The sequence below is a fragment of the Clarias gariepinus genome, chromosome 26 (genome assembly GCF_024256425.1).
Source record: "Clarias gariepinus isolate MV-2021 ecotype Netherlands chromosome 26, CGAR_prim_01v2, whole genome shotgun sequence".
NCBI lineage: Eukaryota > Metazoa > Chordata > Actinopteri > Siluriformes > Clariidae > Clarias > Clarias gariepinus.
The window spans coordinates 10343575-10362434 of NC_071125.1; the positions used below are offsets into that span (position 1 = coordinate 10343575).

General features: G+C 36.6%; 1 protein-coding gene across 1 annotated transcript in view; it reads left to right on the forward strand.

The window, feature by feature from the left end:
* The first annotated feature begins 3504 nt into the window (after window positions 1–3504).
* LOC128514032 (intermembrane lipid transfer protein VPS13B-like) overlaps window positions 3505–18860 on the forward strand; it is a 107892-nt gene continuing 92536 nt past the window's right edge. Inside the window, exons 1-9 of the mRNA XM_053487671.1 lie at window positions 3505–3599; window positions 8699–8863; window positions 9687–9830; window positions 12777–12879; window positions 14164–14331; window positions 14696–14877; window positions 16087–16258; window positions 16855–17114; window positions 18727–18822. Coding sequence (XP_053343646.1) covers window positions 8717–8863; window positions 9687–9830; window positions 12777–12879; window positions 14164–14331; window positions 14696–14877; window positions 16087–16258; window positions 16855–17114; window positions 18727–18822 — 1272 coding nt within the window. The 5' untranslated portion in view covers window positions 3505–3599; window positions 8699–8716. The remainder of the gene's footprint in view (window positions 3600–8698; window positions 8864–9686; window positions 9831–12776; window positions 12880–14163; window positions 14332–14695; window positions 14878–16086; window positions 16259–16854; window positions 17115–18726; window positions 18823–18860) is intronic.

Sequence of the window (18860 nt, forward strand, 5' to 3'; positions counted from 1 at the left end):
CAAAATTTTTGTTTTTTCGTTGTATGAACATGCCTTGCCACGAATTCGACATCAATTAATTAATTTATCTTCTATATTATTCATCCTGTTACAGGGTTGTGGAGGGGAGGTGGGGGGCAGCCTATTCCAGGAGACTCAACTTAACTCTATATGGTGCCAATTTATTACAGGACACACACAAACAACAAGCTAATTTGGGGAATGCCAATTAGCCATATGTCTATGGGAGGAAACAAGAGTACCTGGAGAAAACCCACCATGCACGGGGAGAACATGCAAATTCCATGCACACAGACCCGAGGCGGTAATCAAAGCCTCAACCCTGGAGGTGCGAGGCCACAGTGCTAACCCCTATGCCACTATGCAATCCTACATTCAATCTTGCAATTAATTTTTAGAATAGAAGAAAACCCAAATTTTCATTTATTTTGTGTATTCTGAAATTTAAAAATATACATACAGCCAGTCTTATATCTGGTTACAACTTCCTTAGCAAGTCTTAGTTTTAGCAAATACTTTTAGCAGGCATCAAGCTTTTTGGCAGAATTCTGGTTGAACATTTGACCACTTCTGGCGATCTTGGTAGTGTCCAATCAAATATGCACTTGTAATGTTGTATACACATACGCACATTTTTGGAAAGGATTCAGGCTTCACAAGCTTTTAGTTAGCCTGCTTATTTAACAACCAGCTTGATGTGTTTGGGGTAATTGTCCTGTTGGAATATTTTTGTCCAAGTTTCAACCACCTGACTAATAATTTTAGGTTATGATGAAGAATTCTGTAGTTATGCTAAAAAAATATATGGTAGTCCTCCATCTTAATTATTCTATCTGTGAAAAGCACCAGTTGCACTGGCAGCAAAACAGCCATGAAGCATGATGGTACCATCAACATGTTTAACAGCTGGTACAATGTTCTTTGTTTGAATGCCTCATCTCTCCAAAAATACTGTTTGTAAAAACTTTTCTCCAGGAGACTTCTTTGCCCATGTAATCAGCTAAAAAGTCTGTGTCAATTTTGGAACAGAGTCTTCTGCATGGACAATAGCCTTTCAGTTTACAGTGAAATAAATCTTGTTAAACCGCAGACACTGACAAAGGTGTTCCAGAAATTTCCAGTTAATAGCTGGCTTGTGTCTTTTTTAAGTTGCTGGGGTGTGTCTGGTCATCTGAACCAATGTCCTCTTAGCTAGGTGGAGTCAGATTCGGGTTTCTTCCAACCCTGGCAAAGTTGCTACATCCCACAAAAGTATTATGTACAATTGTTTGAATTAATCTTGAAATCTGCAGTTTTTGAGTTGTTCTTTCTCAGACCTGCACTGTGCTCCTTGGACTAAGCCCTTTTCATGTATACACAGAGAAGCTACATGCTGGAGGTACTCCTAATCACTAACATGAAGTTGGGAGGCATTGGGTTTAACAAATTATTATTTTTTTTTAAAAACATTAAAAAATTTCAGCACCACTTTTGGGATAGTAATCTAATTGGGTGTACCCAGGCCAGGAAGTCCAAGGGGACAGATGACCTGGGCCCAAGTCCAAGAGGTACCCATGCAAAGACCAATTGCTGACCCTTAAATGGGATCAATCTATTTACTTATTAATCAGTTTACTTATTAATCAGTGTACCAACTGATTAATATAACTAAAAGTACAATTTGTATGTACTGTATTTAGTCATGTGTAAAAGTTTACTTTATTTCCATTTTTTTGTGTAAAACATAATAAAAATAGCAGATTTTAGTATTAGGAAAAAACCCTCAGATGAACAACATACTGCATCACCTTTTTTTTTTATTTACTGTGACATTATTTATTTATTTCTCCTAGTCATACTACCATGAAAGTCATATTTGTTCAGTGTGGTGTCAAGGACATTTATATACACAGTTAATGTGCTCTTAGAGGCATGAAGGTCACATGATGTAGCTTTTGGGGTTTATATTTAAATATTTATATTAAATATATAAATATTTAATATAAATATTAAATATATTTGTGAGCATTAAATGGTCTAACCTTGGACTGAAGTCTTGAAGGCTTTTTACTTATAAACAGTATTTCTCATTGCAGAAAGGTGAATTTAAAATTGTTTGGAAATGGCCTTACACTCCTTTCCAAATCGCTGAGCAATCGTTTCTATTTGGCATGATGTAAACACTCACCTAAATGCTCCAGAACTCTGAACTGCCACTATAGGTCTGCCTTTCCCCAAATGACTACATCTGTATTTTATAATTTGTTTTTACATTGTGAGAACCACATAATAATTTTATTAGGTACTTATAAATTAAATAGAATTCAAAAAGACTGTACTTTTCCCAAAAACATTATGTGTTTACTTTCAAATTGCATTGCCCATAGCATAATAGGAGGACAAACCTGAATAAATCTGTAAATTGGAAAATGTAATGATGTTTAGGTTGTTCGCCAGGTGGAAGTCTTCCTAATCTTAAATGAGAACTATCTTATTATGATGTTTCAACATTTTGAGCATAATTCAACTTTATTTACTGTGCAGTTCAGTATAAGTCTCCCATTACCAGAAGCAACATTTTCCCCCTTTTGCTTTGATTATTGTGGCCAATTCATATGTAAAAAAGTGTCATGCTCCAAGAACCACTCTTTCACAATTCGAGTGCTGGAATATATCCATGTAATGAGGAAAAAATAATTGATGTGGTAATCTGGTCATTCATTACACTCAACTGACTTTATTTTATTGCCACATAACATGGCTGAGCCTAGACTGGACCAACTGAAGCAGCTCCAGATCCCAGAACCTCAGTTGTGCATAATAGGAGCAAAGCTTCATGTGCTCCCCTTTTGCCCATGTCTGCGTCTTTTTTATTTGGACCTTATACTGAAGTGCCACTGGTGGAAAATTGATTTGGACCAAGTCTCTCTATCCATTCCTGGACCAGATTACACCTACATGTAGCTCAACTGTGCATGAATGAATTAAGCAGGTTTTTTCCCGGCCCTGTCAAGGCGAGCAACATATTTTCTAATATTTAAATTAAAAAAAGGAATTAAATTGAATTTATAATAATTTTAGCAAAATATGATATTATTTATTTTTCTTATTTTTCATAATTTGACGCATGCTAATTTAATAAAATTCCTTTTAAAACACTAGTTGAAACAAGTGCGTTTAAATTCACAATTAATTAAATTAACTGTAGGTGTATTAGCGCTATTTTCATATTTGGTAAAATAGCACGGGCTAAACAATTGGCCCCGCCCCCGAAAACCCCTCTGTTCACACGGAGCAGGTTTAGTCCTCTTTTTCCTATTCTACTTTTTCTCTTTTCTTTTAAAACCTGGTCTTTTCTCTTCTCCTTCGAACGCTGTGTATTTCTGTATATTTCTTCCTTATATGTACTAACGTTACATGCAAATAAAGCATGATAATCTATAGCTGTCCAGCTGTAAGTCACAGTATCCTGTTGTGAAAGGAAGTGATGTCATTTCTTGGGGGCGTGGCTTATGATTGAGTATGCGGAAGTTGTAACTGTGTGGACTGTGACACCTGGCTAAAAACAGTGAAGACAATGAATAAAAGCTAATTTATCACGCTGATTTAAACGTGCCAAGGTAAGCTGTATTAATACACGCATTATAGGCGCGTTATCTCTGCTAGTTTGTAAGCAGTAACGTGTTCTGTCAGTAACTTCTGGAGTGTGTATGTTGTTGGGTGTTAGCTGTGCTACACTACACTGAGTAACCTGGAGCTCATTAACTTACAGAGTCATCCTTAGTACAAATACTGCTGGGCAAGTTTGTATTATTTCTAACCAAGATTCGGGTCTGTTGTTTGGATATGTATTTGTTAGCGAGATAACAAGACAGACAAACACACACACACACACACACACACACACCGTCAGTTAGAAGCAGTAAAACTAGTGTTAGATAAATTTTGGATTTTCACTGAAAAGTAATAAATGATGCACACTTTTTATAAAAGTGTTAGGAAAGTGTATAGTGCAGATAGTGTGCGCATAACACAAAAATAATGATGCAATATCACACAAGAGCAAGTGCTGATATTCAGCACCGTGGCATGTGATATTGCTTTTAGACAACAGTTCCACAAATGCAATGGCGGCCTGGTGGCTTAGTGGTTAGCACAGGCTAATTGCCATGCCCACATTGCCCGTAGTGTGTGAGTGTGTGTAGGTGTGTGCCCTGCGATGGATTGGCACCTCGTCCAAGGTGTACCCTGCCTTGTGCCCTAAGTCTTTTGGGATAGGCTCCAGGCTCCCCATGATCCTGTATACAGGATCAATCAGTAAAGACGATGAGTGAGTGAGTTTCACAAATATGATTTATTATCAACAGATTAAGGTTAGTTTTGTTTATTTAACCAGTTATTTTGCTTAGCTAACACATACCCTTCCACGACTCATAGAATTAACTAACCAAGACTGACACTTGCAATTAACAGGGGTGAAAGTAGTTGTAAATTCTTACCGGTATTATGTAGCCAAAAGATGAGAAGAATAAAACGTGAAGGTGTTGAACAATCCTGAGAAACGTACAAAATTGCTCGTATTTGATCACTTATTCCAATTTAGTTTGTCAGCTAACTTCCAGTTTTTAGGCGTTAATTCCCACATAGCATTAAATGGAAAGCTAGTGCACAGTCTAGGGTGTACAATAACTTTTTCACACACAGAGTAATGCACTTGATCAGCGGTTAGGGAGATTTAATTTCTGCCTTGTGTTAGAAGCTAAGTAGAAGCTAAGCAAAGTTAGCTTTGTAACTTGTGTTAGTCATATACAGAACCATACGGACAGTTCAGAGGCGATTCAGTAACGACCTATAAGCAATTACTAAGAAGACAAAATGTCATCAGGTTAGACATTATAGACCTGCTAATGTTATCAGGTTATCAAGTTAACCATATGTTGACATAACCATATGTGTTTTTTTTTCTGAAAGTACCTCTATTACTGGGTTCAAATGTGGGTTTTGGCAGGCAGCTGCTCTCCCCTCTTTCCAGTGCCACGGACCGTAACAACCTACTTTCACCCATGATGGTGACCAACATTTAGCGTAATTAACATAACACCTGTGATGTAGTAACACCTGTGATGTAACTTCAATACATATAATTAATTGTCTTAGTGCTTTTATACTCTATATCACCACTTGTGGAATGCCTTTCATTCAATCAGGTTACTCCAGGTTGAAAATAAACGTTGTTACACTACATGGCCAAATGTAAGTGGATACAGGACCATTTAAGGGTCTTCATTAAAATATAACGACTAAAATGTTTTTGTATACTGTGTATATAAGATGTTGTTTCACCGGAACTAACCTGATTCATCATTTCGTCTCTTTGCACAAAGAGGTTCTTTAAAACATAGTTTGCCAATGTGCAGGCCATAGACCCCTGACCTCCAACCCAATAAACACTATTTGAAGGAATTGAAATGACAAGTGTAATCCTAACAACCAAGGCACCAAGTGCAATCATATGTTTTCAGAGCACATCTGGTTGTGATTGCAAGTTGTCAATTTAAGGTAAATAATGTTGTTGTAAATGTTGTGGGCGAAGGATTAGATGGAGTGGGAGAAGGATTATGGATTGTCCACATTAGACAATAGAAATATTAGGGAATAAAGATGTTGGACATCACAAGGACTGGGGAAAAGAAGAAAAAACTTTTCTCCTCTTTTCATTGTTGGTATAGTTTTGGGTTTTTGTGTGCAGATTTAGATAAAAACATATAGATGGGATGGGAATTTTGCGAGACCTGTCAACTCTGTTTATAAGGTGGGCCCCCAGAGACATAAAAACAGCAACCTGTACAAGAAATGCTGTAAATATAGTTCTGAGACACACACTGTTGTGACTACACACTGCCACGTATGTGCATGAACACTAGGGATGGGAATCACCAGGGATTAGCCAATGCAACATTATCATGACTTCTAGGTGTTGATTTGATTTGTGTTGCGAACTTTTAAGTACCACAATTTTGTAAATGATGAAAGCAGCCTAAGTAATTTTGGATAAAGATGTTAGTTAAATGTCATGCATTTAAAAGTTATTAATATCGAAAATAGTATAACAAATAACTGATATTTTCCAATACCTTGTCCTGGACTTTGTGAATCTGTGTGTTAAACTATGTACTTTGACTTCTTTTATGAATAGGTTTATGTACTTTATATCGGAGTCATGTGACTAGTGCAACAGAACTCATTTTTAGGGGTTGACAGGAGCAGGGGTAAATACAGATAAACAGCTATAGGAAGTCTGTTGCTTCATGTGCTTTGTTTATATTGTGGAGGAAAGGTGGCAATAAGTTTGTGCCTCCTGGATTTTTTAGTCAAAGACCTGTCCTGGTACGAGTGGCAGCTGATGCTGTGTTTTAACATCAGTTTGCAGCATATTCAGTGCTGCTGCTTTTATCCTGTACTAACTCTTCAGACTGCTCCAGCGATGAGCTAACAGCATTGTTTGTTGAAGTGTTCAGAGAATGAGATGCACAACATCAAGGTGTGTCTAAACCGGCTCTACTAGGTTCCTTCCAGCTCTATACTTCATTGTGCTGTTAAATTCAAACAGCTCTTGTATTTGGTCCATGTTGGTCCAGTTCCTTTAATTTGTCTTCTAACTCAGATTTGTTTAATAGACTAATTAATATTAGTCCTCATCACCTTAAACAGTCTGTTTTGGCATCATATTCAGTCATGATAAAAATAATGATAATGTTAACAAGCAAACTTTACTGTGTATATGTTTGGCTACAATTTAAAATTTTTGGCTAATGTACTGACTAGTGGGATCTTTTATATAAGGCAAAGTTAATGCCATAATGCACTAAACATATGTATAGAAATATATACAACATGTATATAAATATATAGAGTTCTGTGCAAAGGTCATTCACTATTTCCAAACATAACTTAAAAACTAATAATAAAATAACATTAAAAATATGGTAATACCATTAGAATATTTGCCTGCTTATAAAGAAAGCAACACATTACATGATAGACCAATTTTCAGATGGAGTTTCCAGATGAGTTTTACTCCAGCACGCTCAGTAAAACCTAACAGCTGTTTTACTTACAGTACTTTGGAAAAGTCTTGGGCAAATACAATGCCATAAGTTGCTTTTGAAAACATTTCTACATAAAATATATTTCCATAAAGAGAACTAAAATAAGTACAGTCAATATTTGCAATTATTTTCAAGCAAAGAGTCTTGTGAAAACTCTTTGCTTGAAAATAATCAGTAGTGTTAGATACAGATTTGTGCAGTTTTGTATGTAAAACACCTTGGAGGTTTTACTGAAGGGAGGTTTTTGCTGCTGGTGAATATATGTACCCAAGTTCTTCTGGTAACTTTGTCACACTTGCTCCTTTTTCATATTCATGGAACCAGAAGCCTATATGTAAAATCTTTTTATAAATAAATAACAATACAGTATGTGCCATAATATACAGTACTGAAATGGTAACATTACCTTGTTGTCATCTGAGAGTTTATTTCTTTTGATACCAAGATATGTGTAATGTGAGTGCTCGTAGTGTGTGCCACCTCCCTGTACAGTGTGTTCATATTGGTTATGTAGATTCTTAAACGGAAACTTGCTCACATGATGTTGACACAGTAGACTCCCAGAGAAGCGGACTTTCGTAACAATAGACAGCATAACTGTGTTACTTGGTGTCGTCTTATTAAATCTCTTATTAAACCCTCTTTCAAACTTGTTCCCCATTCATGACCACTTCTGTATGAGCGGAAATAATACTCAATTATGAATACTTATTCCTTGAACGATTTCATTTCTAACAACAACCGTATAACTCAACTACCCTTTCACTGCTGGGTGGAGCTATTTTCAAATTGCTTTAATTGATGGGTTGATACTGTTGGCTTTCAGAGATTTATTCTTTTTTTTTCAGAAAATTAGCAAATCTAGAACTGGAGTATTTGTCTCCTGTAAAATGTACCAAATACTAAGTGCTGAATAATAAGTGTTAGTAAACAGTACAGTCGTGGCCAAAAGTTTTGAGAATTACATAAATATTTTTGGAATTTGAAAACACAGCCATGAATAAAGAATGGTACCAAAACACCCTCCAACAGCAACTTCTTCCAACAGTCCAACTACAGTTTGGTGAAGAACAATGCATTTTCCAGCATGATGGAGCACCGTGCCATAAAGCAAAAGTGATAACTAAGTGGCTCAGGGACCAAAACGTTGAAATTTTGGGTCCATGGCCTGGAAACTCCCTAGATCTTAATCCCATTGAGAACTTGTGGTCAATCCTCAAGAGGTGGGTGGACAAACAAATACCCACTAATTCTGACAAACTCCAAGAAGTGATTATGAAAGAATGGGTTGCTATCAGTCGGGATTTGGCCCAGAGGTTGATTGAAAAAGGTCCAACACTGCAAATACTGACTCTTTGTATAAATGTCATGTAATTGTCGATAAAAGCCTTTGAGACATATGAAGTGCTTGTAATTATATTTCAGTACATCACAGAAACAACTGAAACAAAGATCTAAAAGCAGCAAAGTTTGTAAAAAACTAATATTTGTGTCATTTTCATAACTTTTGGCCACGGCTGTACACTTCATTACCCCAACATTAATTTATGTAAAATTGAGAAAGTTCATATCAGTGACAGTGTTTGTTCTGTAACTATTTCTCTGTGTAGGGTTGAGAGACCGTCAGGATGCTGGAGTCATACGTCACTCCACTGTTGATGAGCTATGTGAACCGCTACATCAAGAACTTGAAGCCTTCTGACTTGCAGCTCTCACTCTGGGGGGGTGATGTCGTGCTCAGCAAGTTGGATCTCAAACTGGATGTTCTGGAGCAGGTCTGAGAAACTTTTATTGTACAACTTTCTACTGAGCACTTAGATTGAGCAAGTGATATAATTAGTGAAGTATCCATATTGTAGTCAACTGCAAAATTGTAAGAGATGGAAAATAAGATACAGTTTGGATCACCCTGACGCCACTGGAAATACTTTTCCAACATGATTATTGTAACGTGTTTAAAACATCGTATTAAACATCTATTCGATTCAAACAGATTTACCTGCGAAATTACAGTTATTACCAAACTTTTTAAAGACATGTTGAACTCTTTGAAATCTGAGATGTGCACAGATGCATACAGTGACATAATGACACGGCTTTCTAGCCTTGTGGAAAAGCAAACTGGATTTTAGAAGGCATGCCACCAGCTTAGAACAGACACCAGCATACAGGTGATACTATCCTCAGAGCGCTTGTGATTGCTGTGGATTATTGTAACCTGTTATCTGGAACGCCCGTTGTGTTCCAGCTGTTCCTGTGGCCTCACTTTGACCCAGGTTACATTCTGTGAATTTGTGGCTCTGCTCCTTCCAAACGGTGTGCAGTGTCGTTTGTCCTTCTGTAATGTTTGCATTTAACCTGTCACAGTGCACCTATTAGTAGCAAGTTCCTGTTTAAATGCAGCACTCTGTTTGCTCTTGCATTTTCAGCAGGACAGATTGAATTGTTCGCACTAATTTCAATAGCCTTTTATTGGACCAAACATTCACCATATCAGCTTGTGACTTGGTTTTGTGTTATTTACTTTGTTTGCAAAGGGATAAATCTTTGGCTTATGGCTTGTTGTTTCTTGTTTGTATTTGTGTGCATGTCTTACAGGAACTGAAGCTTCCCTTCACTTTCCTAAGTGGTCATATACATGAGTTACGAATACATGTGCCATGGACCAAGCTGAGCTCAGAACCTGTAGTCGTCACAATCAACACCATGGAGTGCATCCTCAAGCTGAAAGATGGTTCTCAGGTGAGTAACCCATGCTGGCAGACAGACATACTTGCATAAAGCAAAGTTTATCTCGCACATCTGTTTTGAACAGCAGAAATTAATGTAATAATTCATTAATAAGTAAAGAATGATTTAATAAATATTAATAAATAAATTAACTTTGTAAATGAATATGTTCTTTGATTTACTGCATAATTTATTAAAGTAAATGAATATAATAAATAATATTATAATAATATTTTACAGTCACTTAACATAGACTTATTACATAACATTTTCACTTTAACGCATCCTGTACATAACCACAACTTATTAACCAATAATTATTTCTCTATGTTCACTGACACAGCTAGTCTTTATGGAACACCAACAACATATTTTTTCCCCTTCAATATACGGCCAAAACACAGTATTGATGATATTGGGTTTTATTAACTTTTTTTTATGTTATACGTATACTATGGAATATGTGTGTGCCAAAGAAGCTGCATGTGAAGTTTTTGTAACATGTAAGTGATCTTGCGTTCCCAAAAATTTCAAGGTGCTAATTTCAGCTGATGATTTTATATCTTATATATTGCTAATTATTCATATTTATTTGAACATTAATACTAAAATTGATGTAAGCTTTTAGAAGCATATGACCTGTAAAAATTGTTGTTTAGGTAAACGCTTAAAGAGCAAAAACCATATGTGGTGTCTGTAGCCATGTCAAATCCATGTGCATTTACAGTAGAATAATACACTTTTTCAGGTTTATGTCTTCCAAGTTTCATCTGAATTACATTTAAGATTATTGAAAGATTTAAATTACGGACACTATATAAAAAGGCACGAAATTGTTTTAGCAAATGTTACTTCTTATCTGATAAAAATATAAATTTGTATGCATATTTATCAAAAAACTAAGTATGAATGGGGAGATGAAGAGCATTAACTATTATTAAAAAAAGGGTTTTGTATGATCCTGTCTGAAAATTGACTTTTTCACCTAAGTGAGCCACTTTTTTACTACTACGTTTCTTCTAAAAACCCTTCACCCAAACACACCGTTCAACAATACAAACTCAAGTATATTTTCCAGCGCTCTTGTTATTGAACCTAGGGGTGTGGTTTTATTTATGGTTTGCACTGAGAGGAGCGGCATTTCACAGACTTGTCCACTGTGAAAGTGTTTGAGAGAACACGATCTGAGCAATGAGGGACTAAGCCAATCAATGTGCTGCTTGCAGCTCTACAAGGAAATAAGATTTAATCAACTTTAATAGAAAATCAATATTTGCCAGTCAGTGTGGATGTTGTGGCAGGCTGTCACGAATACATAAATGTATGGCAAACACTGCATCCAACAAGTTATCAGGATCAGCTTAACATATATATATATATATATATATATATATATATATATATATATACACACACACACACACACAGACACACACACACATCAATTACAGTACCAGTCAAACGTTTGCGCACACCTGCTAATTCATTATTTTTTGTAATTTATTGTTTAGTTATTATTTATTTGAGATTTCAAAACTATGAAATAACAAATATGGAATTATGTAATTAAGTTAAGTAAAAAACTTGACTACTTTGATAGAGCCAGTAGGCCTGTTGTTAATGTTATGTTTTATTGTTGAGAACAACTGAAGGAGCATTCTCATAAATAGACCTGTTTTTATATGAATTGTTTATTTTACATATTTTTTCATTTTCATATTTTACACACTGATTGAAACCCTGTCTTTGTCTTTTATTTTATCATATTCTGATTACTAAAACAGAATATGTGGCTTTGACTTAGTGCATTAGTGCACTGTGTAGAAAATAAACGGGATATATATTGCCTTGTCCCCTATGTACCCTGGTACCCTCCCTAGTGTAAAATAACAAGTAATTCCTGAAATTTTTTAACCAAACATTTAAAGCTAGCAAAAGTGCATCTAAACCTAAACAAAATTTAGTTCTTCTGGTGAAGGCCATGTTATAATATAATAATTATTTTTATTTCATTTTATTTATTTTTTCACTACCTTTTAAATCCCTTACATTATCTCTATAACCTAATATTATATTGGTTCGTATAAGTTAGTTGAATGAACAAACAAACAAACATGCATGCTTGTCATCAGCCATAAATTGAAAACCACCACCCTGTTATCGAGACCTGGACGTCACAAAACCTCTGAAAGTGTGATGTATTTGGCATCAGGGTGCAAACTATTCGATCTTACAAACATATTAGATGGTCTAAATACTCGTGATTTACATGAGTATGACTGCTTCTTCTTTTTTTTTTTTTTTGCGGGTGGTTGGTGTATTAGCGTAATCTTGCAACCTGCAATGTTTAAACAATCAATAGCACAACTTTCAAAGAATATATATAAATCAATAATTAATAGAAAGAAAACTACTAAAGAAATATAGGTGCTTAAAAAAAGACAGTAAACTTGATTATGGAAACAATTAAATAATTGTCCAAAAATTTCATTGAATTAACTCAACAGTCAGCAAAATAAAGTTAGCATCTATATTGGCTTTATTTATTTATTTTTGTGTGTGTTTTTTTTATTTTTTTTTTTAATAGTGCTGCCTAGCTCCTGCTTATCAGACATTTTTGTGTAGTTATAGTTGCTATCTTTGTCTCATACTTAACTCTAAGAGTGAATTACTTGAGTGGCTTTTATTGCTGTTTGTTACAGCTTTTACACAGCACCTTTGCATCTTGTTTTTCCTGTCGTGTATTAGCATTCCAACACACACGCTATCTGACCCTGGATTTAAAGTTTATTTATACAACCTGGAAGGGGCTATAAAATGAGGAGTGGCTGTTCAGCATGCCCATTACCCCACTCATAGTCCCCTCTTTGTCCTCTCACCTGCCGCTCTCTTTATTTCACTTTCCTCTCTTACGCTTGTGGAAATTCTTAAGTACAAATATTTGTTGTGTGTTACAAGGATGACAATGAGAGCAGTGCATCCAGTTGGAGTGCCTCTGAGAAAAGTGTGCCTAAACCTCGACGGATCCAGCAGAGTACCCCTGACCCTGACTTACCCCCAGGTGAGTGGCGTCTTTAGGGCCAGAGTGATAGCTCTTATCAGACAGACGCTTGTTAGACAAACACAAAACAACACTGTGTCTGGATTTGTTGTGGGACTTGTTTATACAGTTTAGGCCTCTCTGTAGGGTTGTCCAGGATTGAAAGCTTACATTTTCTTTTTGTCTTTCAATAAAATTTATTATAAGTAAAAGAAGATCTGTAAGCCTACACAGACATCTTAAGCGTTTGTTTGGCCAATGTAGGGTCTTACCTTGTTCAGTAATGCAGTTAAGCAAATAAGGTAATTGTGTTTAGAAGAAGCTGCTTGTGTGGGCTTAAATGGGATACATCACACCAGGCACCTCTTTCATACACATTGCTTCTCTATGTCCCATGCACCCATTAACTGAGAGTTTTGCAGCCGACTGTAAAACTTGAATGTGCCTGTATAATTTTGCTGTTATAATAACCTCTATTCCTATGAGAGGGGTTTTTACTATATCTTGAAGTTTTCCGGTGGGGATTAACCTATTCAGACATTTATGTTACACATGAAAGCCTAAGGTACATTGCTTTGTACACAGGGGTGTGTTATGCTGTAGCAAGTTTGCAGAAATTCAAATGCTATAGCATTTTGCCATGTTCTACTGAAGTAGTTTTACAGCAGCTTTGCAAGCACCAGGAAATAATAGTCTTTTGGTAAACTGGTCGTGGTTAATGTTTTTTTTCTAAATGCTGATAAATTCATAGCAGCAATAGTAAATCCAAAGCAAACAACAAAATATAATCAGCTAGACTCAAAATGAGATACTAGCTTTTAGAAATGGAGCAAAAAAATCGATTAAGCGATGCATTGCAAAGCATTGCAATTCTATGTGGCAATTCATGTATCGCCACACTGACCCTAAAATAATTTTGTAAGTTGTATTTTATTTCTATATGTTTGCATTTGGGGTGTTGAAATCTTGCCATACCTCTATAATTCTACAGGTGGTGTGTTTCACACATTGGCAGGCAGTATAGCATCCTTCTTAAGAATTGTAAGAAAATCTAATATAACAAAAGAAGAAATATTTTTTTACTTTGGGGTTGGGTCAAGCTTCTCATGTTTTCTGATAAATTCCACTTTCCGTGTTTGGTTACAAGAATTAAGAAGCTTGCGTTAACTTTATTAATTTATTTAAATGCATTTTTGCAAATTACATTTTCATAAATAATAGTATTGTAAATAATATGTAGTTCATTATTTTTTCTTGTGTTCTCTCTCTCTCTCTCTCCCCCCCTTTCTTTCTCTGACTCTGCAGGCTACGTACAGAGTTTGATCCGCCGCGTAATAAATAACTTAAATGTCGTAATCAATAACCTGATTTTGAAGTACGTGGAGGATGACATAGTGCTGTCTGTCAACATCACATCAGCAGAGTGCTATACAGTGGATGAGGAGTGGGACAGAGCTTTCATGGACATCTCCTGTGAGTTTACCGAATGCTGCCTGGTTGCGTATAATGCCATTATAGAGAGTTTATAATGACCCCTATACCACTTCTGTACATGCTGTGAGGGGGATAAGTGATTCCTAATTGTCAAAAACTGGCATTTAGAACGAATGTTAAATGTAATAAGTTTTTTTTTTTTTTTTCTGTGAGGCATCATTGCTTTGAGGATTGACTCAGTTCGATTTTAAAGCAGTAGAGAGAACTTTTACCATCCCTCTCATCCCATACACCCCCTCCCCCTGCCCACACACATACACACAGTCTGATTTACTGCTGCACTTTTTTGCTGCTTTTTCTTGACCTTCCTGATCCCATACCCTTACTCTTCTTCTTTCTGCAGCTCCTAAGTTTGTTCTGAGGAAGGTGATAAATTTTGCAGACTGCACAGTGTGTTTGGATAAACGCAATGCCAGTGGGAAAATTGAGTTTTATCAGGACCCCTTGCTCTACAAGTGTTCCTTCAGAACCCGACTCCACTTCACCTACCACAACATCAATTATAAAATCCCAGCCATAATCAAAGTAAGATGCCTCTCTCTTTTATCACTCTATCCTTTTCCCCCTCTTCTTTTTGCATCCTTAGCAGGAACTGTTGGCACTAGACTTTAGCCCTATTCACACAACCGATTCAGGGCAGGAGTATCATGTCGTTATAGCACTTTGGTTTTAATCTGGGAACAGAGGCTCTGACAGGGCGAGATGAGACCCGTGTGAAAGGGAAACCATCTAATTACGGAACAGGAGGTTTACAAATTAATAAACGATTAGCATTAACCCACTTATGTTGTATATAGAAGATCGCGTCTATGATGTCTTATATAGTGTATTTTAGACCTCTGATATCTTATACAAAGTAGATCAAACCAGTGATATTTTATCTAGGGTTGATTAGACCACTGATGTTTAAAGTGGGGCGGCGTGGTGGCTTAGTGGTTAGCACTGTTGTCTTGTACCTCCAGGTCCTGGGTTCGATTCCCGTGTTGGGCCCATGTGCATGGAGCCTGCATGTCCCCCCCTGCTTGGTGGGTTTTCTTACACAATCTAAAGACATGTATGGGTTGTGAATGTGCAAGGTCCTACCACGGTCTTATGAAATGGGAATAAATACAATGATCATCCACGGTCCCTGGTTGGACTTCAGAGGTTCCTAGATGGATTGATGAGTATAAAGTGAATTAGACCGTTGCTATCTTATACAGAGTAGATCAGATGTACCCACCAGACAATTATTGCTGAAGCTGTAGTGGACAAAGGAAAAAATAACTGAAGAAACAGCTGATTAAGACTGCTCAGCAGTGACAGGCTTTTATTTTTGGTTTCTATTAAAACCAATTAAGTTTTTAAAAGTGCAATTAACAGCATTAGGCTCAATCTAGCATTGAGATGCAGAAGAACGAAAAAAAACCAATAAACCTAAAACCAATTTTTTGTAAAAATCTCGCCCTTGGCCTTATATTAGGTCACTTGAATTTGACTTGCTTTGTAATTGATTAGGTTGCTGCGGCTGTGAAATAGGAGCCAATCCTAGAGTGCAATGCGGACATTGTGATGTGTTAAATGCCATGACTACTATGAAAGGGGACAGTTAACATGTCCCCATCTCTTCCTTCTGTTAAGGAAAAACTAAGCTAATTTTAATTGTTGTGTGGTTTGTGTATGTTTATATGTAAGCATGTAGTTGTGTGAAGTTTTATATATATTTTCAAAACTGTGCACATTGTTGTTTTTCAGATACACACAATGGTTGAGAGCTTAAAGCTGTCTTTGACAGACCAACAGCTTCCCATGTTTGTGCGGCTGCTAGAGCTCACAGTGGCTCTATATTATGGGGAGATTAGAGCTCAGAAAGATGGAGAGAGAGAAGAGAGTACCTCTACTGCTGAAGTTGTAGTTAATATTCCAGGTTAGTGAATTTAACAAAAATATCCTTGTTACATGTTCACATCTTAAAGACCGTTTTAATTCATTCTTCTTTTACATACACTGATCAGTCATAACATTACAATGCAAAACATTATGCCCAGTATTGTGAAGGCTTACCTTGTTCCACCTGAGCTGGTTTGGCTCCTTGGGCACCATGATATTGGTAGCAGATCTTTTGGATGCTGAGGCCCGGTCGGAGTCTCCATGAGTGGAGTGCACTGGGTATTCTGGTGCCTTTCCACTGGAGCCAGCATTGACTTTTTATTTCAGCGATTGTGCTGGATTGGTCCAGAAATGCTAGTCTTTGGTTCCCAGTGGCAGTGAGTCTTGGGTGGCCATAATCCTGTCTTCAGGTTACTGGTTTATAATTGAAAATCACTGTTAATGTTGTGGCTGATCGGTGTACTTTTACAATGTAATACATGTACTTTTTACTATGTTTTTCAGCAGGGATATCTTTAGAAAGATTTAACATGCCAATGTGATGTTATTCTCTCTCTCCTCTCTTCTCTGCGCACGTCATTACACCCACATGAGTATAGTTTTAGCTCTGTCCTTTTTTTAATCCTTCATCAGGAGCTGTGACTGAAGAAATGGATCCAAATGTACCTGGTCAATATTCATCTCCTGATCTGGGCATGCAAACTGAAAACGATGATCAGGGATGGGTATCGTGGGCCTGGTCCTTTGTCCCAGCCATCATCAACACTGAGGAAGAGGAGGGGTATTATGCTGAGATGGAAAACACTGGGGGTCCTAGCCCACTACAGTCCTCTCTCAGGGAACCCATAGTCTCTGTAGGGTTCTACTGCACCAAAGCCTCAATCACTTTCAAGGTGGGAGACACTAAGATTTATAATTAAATTATAACTGTAAACAGCAAATAAAGAACTAATGCAAACAATATCAAGGTCCCAGCAAATTCAAATGTCTTGATATGGCTTCTCTTTAGTAGCTTTCTTCCTCTTTTTATGACACAGATATGTTAATGGTACCTTCAACATAACCAACATTACTGCATGTTAGTTGTGGCAATTATGTGTAATCATCTCCAATGCTCAGTCTCAGTGCGCGTGCGTCACTCGTATAGTCAACATCTGCGCGCACGTGAACTGTTTATTATAACATTGTGACATTGTGCATGTAAAGCAAAGGCAAGTGTCTTTAGAGAAGTGCCTTGTTAAAGATCCAGTTTATTTGAGAGGAGGGAGGGGGCTACTGTGTAAGATGAGAGGTGGGAGGGAGGGAGTCTTCCTACACAAAGGTAGAGTGCAGGTTCATTTGTCTTATTTATACTTTAAATTTTGTATGACTTATTTTTATATAAACATTTTTGTTTTGTGGAACGTATTATTAGAGTCTCGATTATTTCTTATGGAGAAATTCGCTTTGATATACAAGTGTTTTAATATAGAAGCATGCTTAAGTAATTAAGTAATCGCTTTGGGAGAGTCAGATTATTGGTCTACATCAAGTGAACATCAGAAATATTGGAATTGGGCTAAGAACCATTCAACACATTATTATTATTATTATCTGAAAGGATAATGCTAAAGCGTCAACTTGGCTGAGTAAATGTTATTGGAAAAACAAATCATAAAAGACTGTGATCTGACATTACTTAAACGCTTGGTGATATTGCATCATGAAAAATCGATGTGTTGATCGAAAAAATCAATATGTTCAATAAAGAAAGTGAGAGAATTTCCTAATCAGAAAAAAAGATTATACTTTGGCGCAATTAAAAAAGGTCATGTTGTCTTATCAATCCGGATTGGCCCTGCTCTAGTCAGATGGGCATATCGGAGTAAGAAGGGAAGCATAGGAAACGAGTGTTGTAAGGGGTTGCTTTGCTTGGTCAGGTCTAGACTCAGCAATGTTATTTGGAAATAAAACCATAAGCTATTTGACAAACTAAATGTACTGACTGACCAGGTTATAACATGAATGGAGTTTTCCTCCCCTGATGTCATAGTCATATTCCAGAGCTTAAATTGTGAAAGGGTGGTACTGAGAGCATGGGAAACGATTTTCACACATTAAATTTTCAATTCAATTTTATTTGTATAGCGCTTTTAACAATTGTCATTGTCACAAAGCAGCTTTACACAATCAAAAGAATTATTCAAGTTTAACATGAGTTGGTCACCACATTTTGCACCTTATTCAAAGCTAAAGCCAGTCAAGCCAAATTTTATAGTGTGCTACTCTTATTTTGGATGGGCAGTGTGTGTGATCATGTTGTAGTCAAACTGTGCTGGCCTTTTCAGTGGGGATTTTGTTTAAATCTCTTGAGCTCTTTGCATTAGAGCTAGATGAAAAGCATTTGATGTGCCCTTGTGTGTTGGTAATGATGATCTGAATCTCAGACCTGTAAGCTGATTATTAACAGTTAACTGCTATGTTTTAGTGTTACTCACTGGTTTTAATTCTCCGTCTTTTTTTTAGCTGACCGAGAGCAGTTCTGAGAGCAGTTATTATAGCCCTCAGAAAGTGAAGTCACAGGAGGTACTGTGTGTGGAACAGGAAGGTATCACCGTGGAGGTAAAAGACAAATCTATGGTCTTTAGTTTTAATCTGTG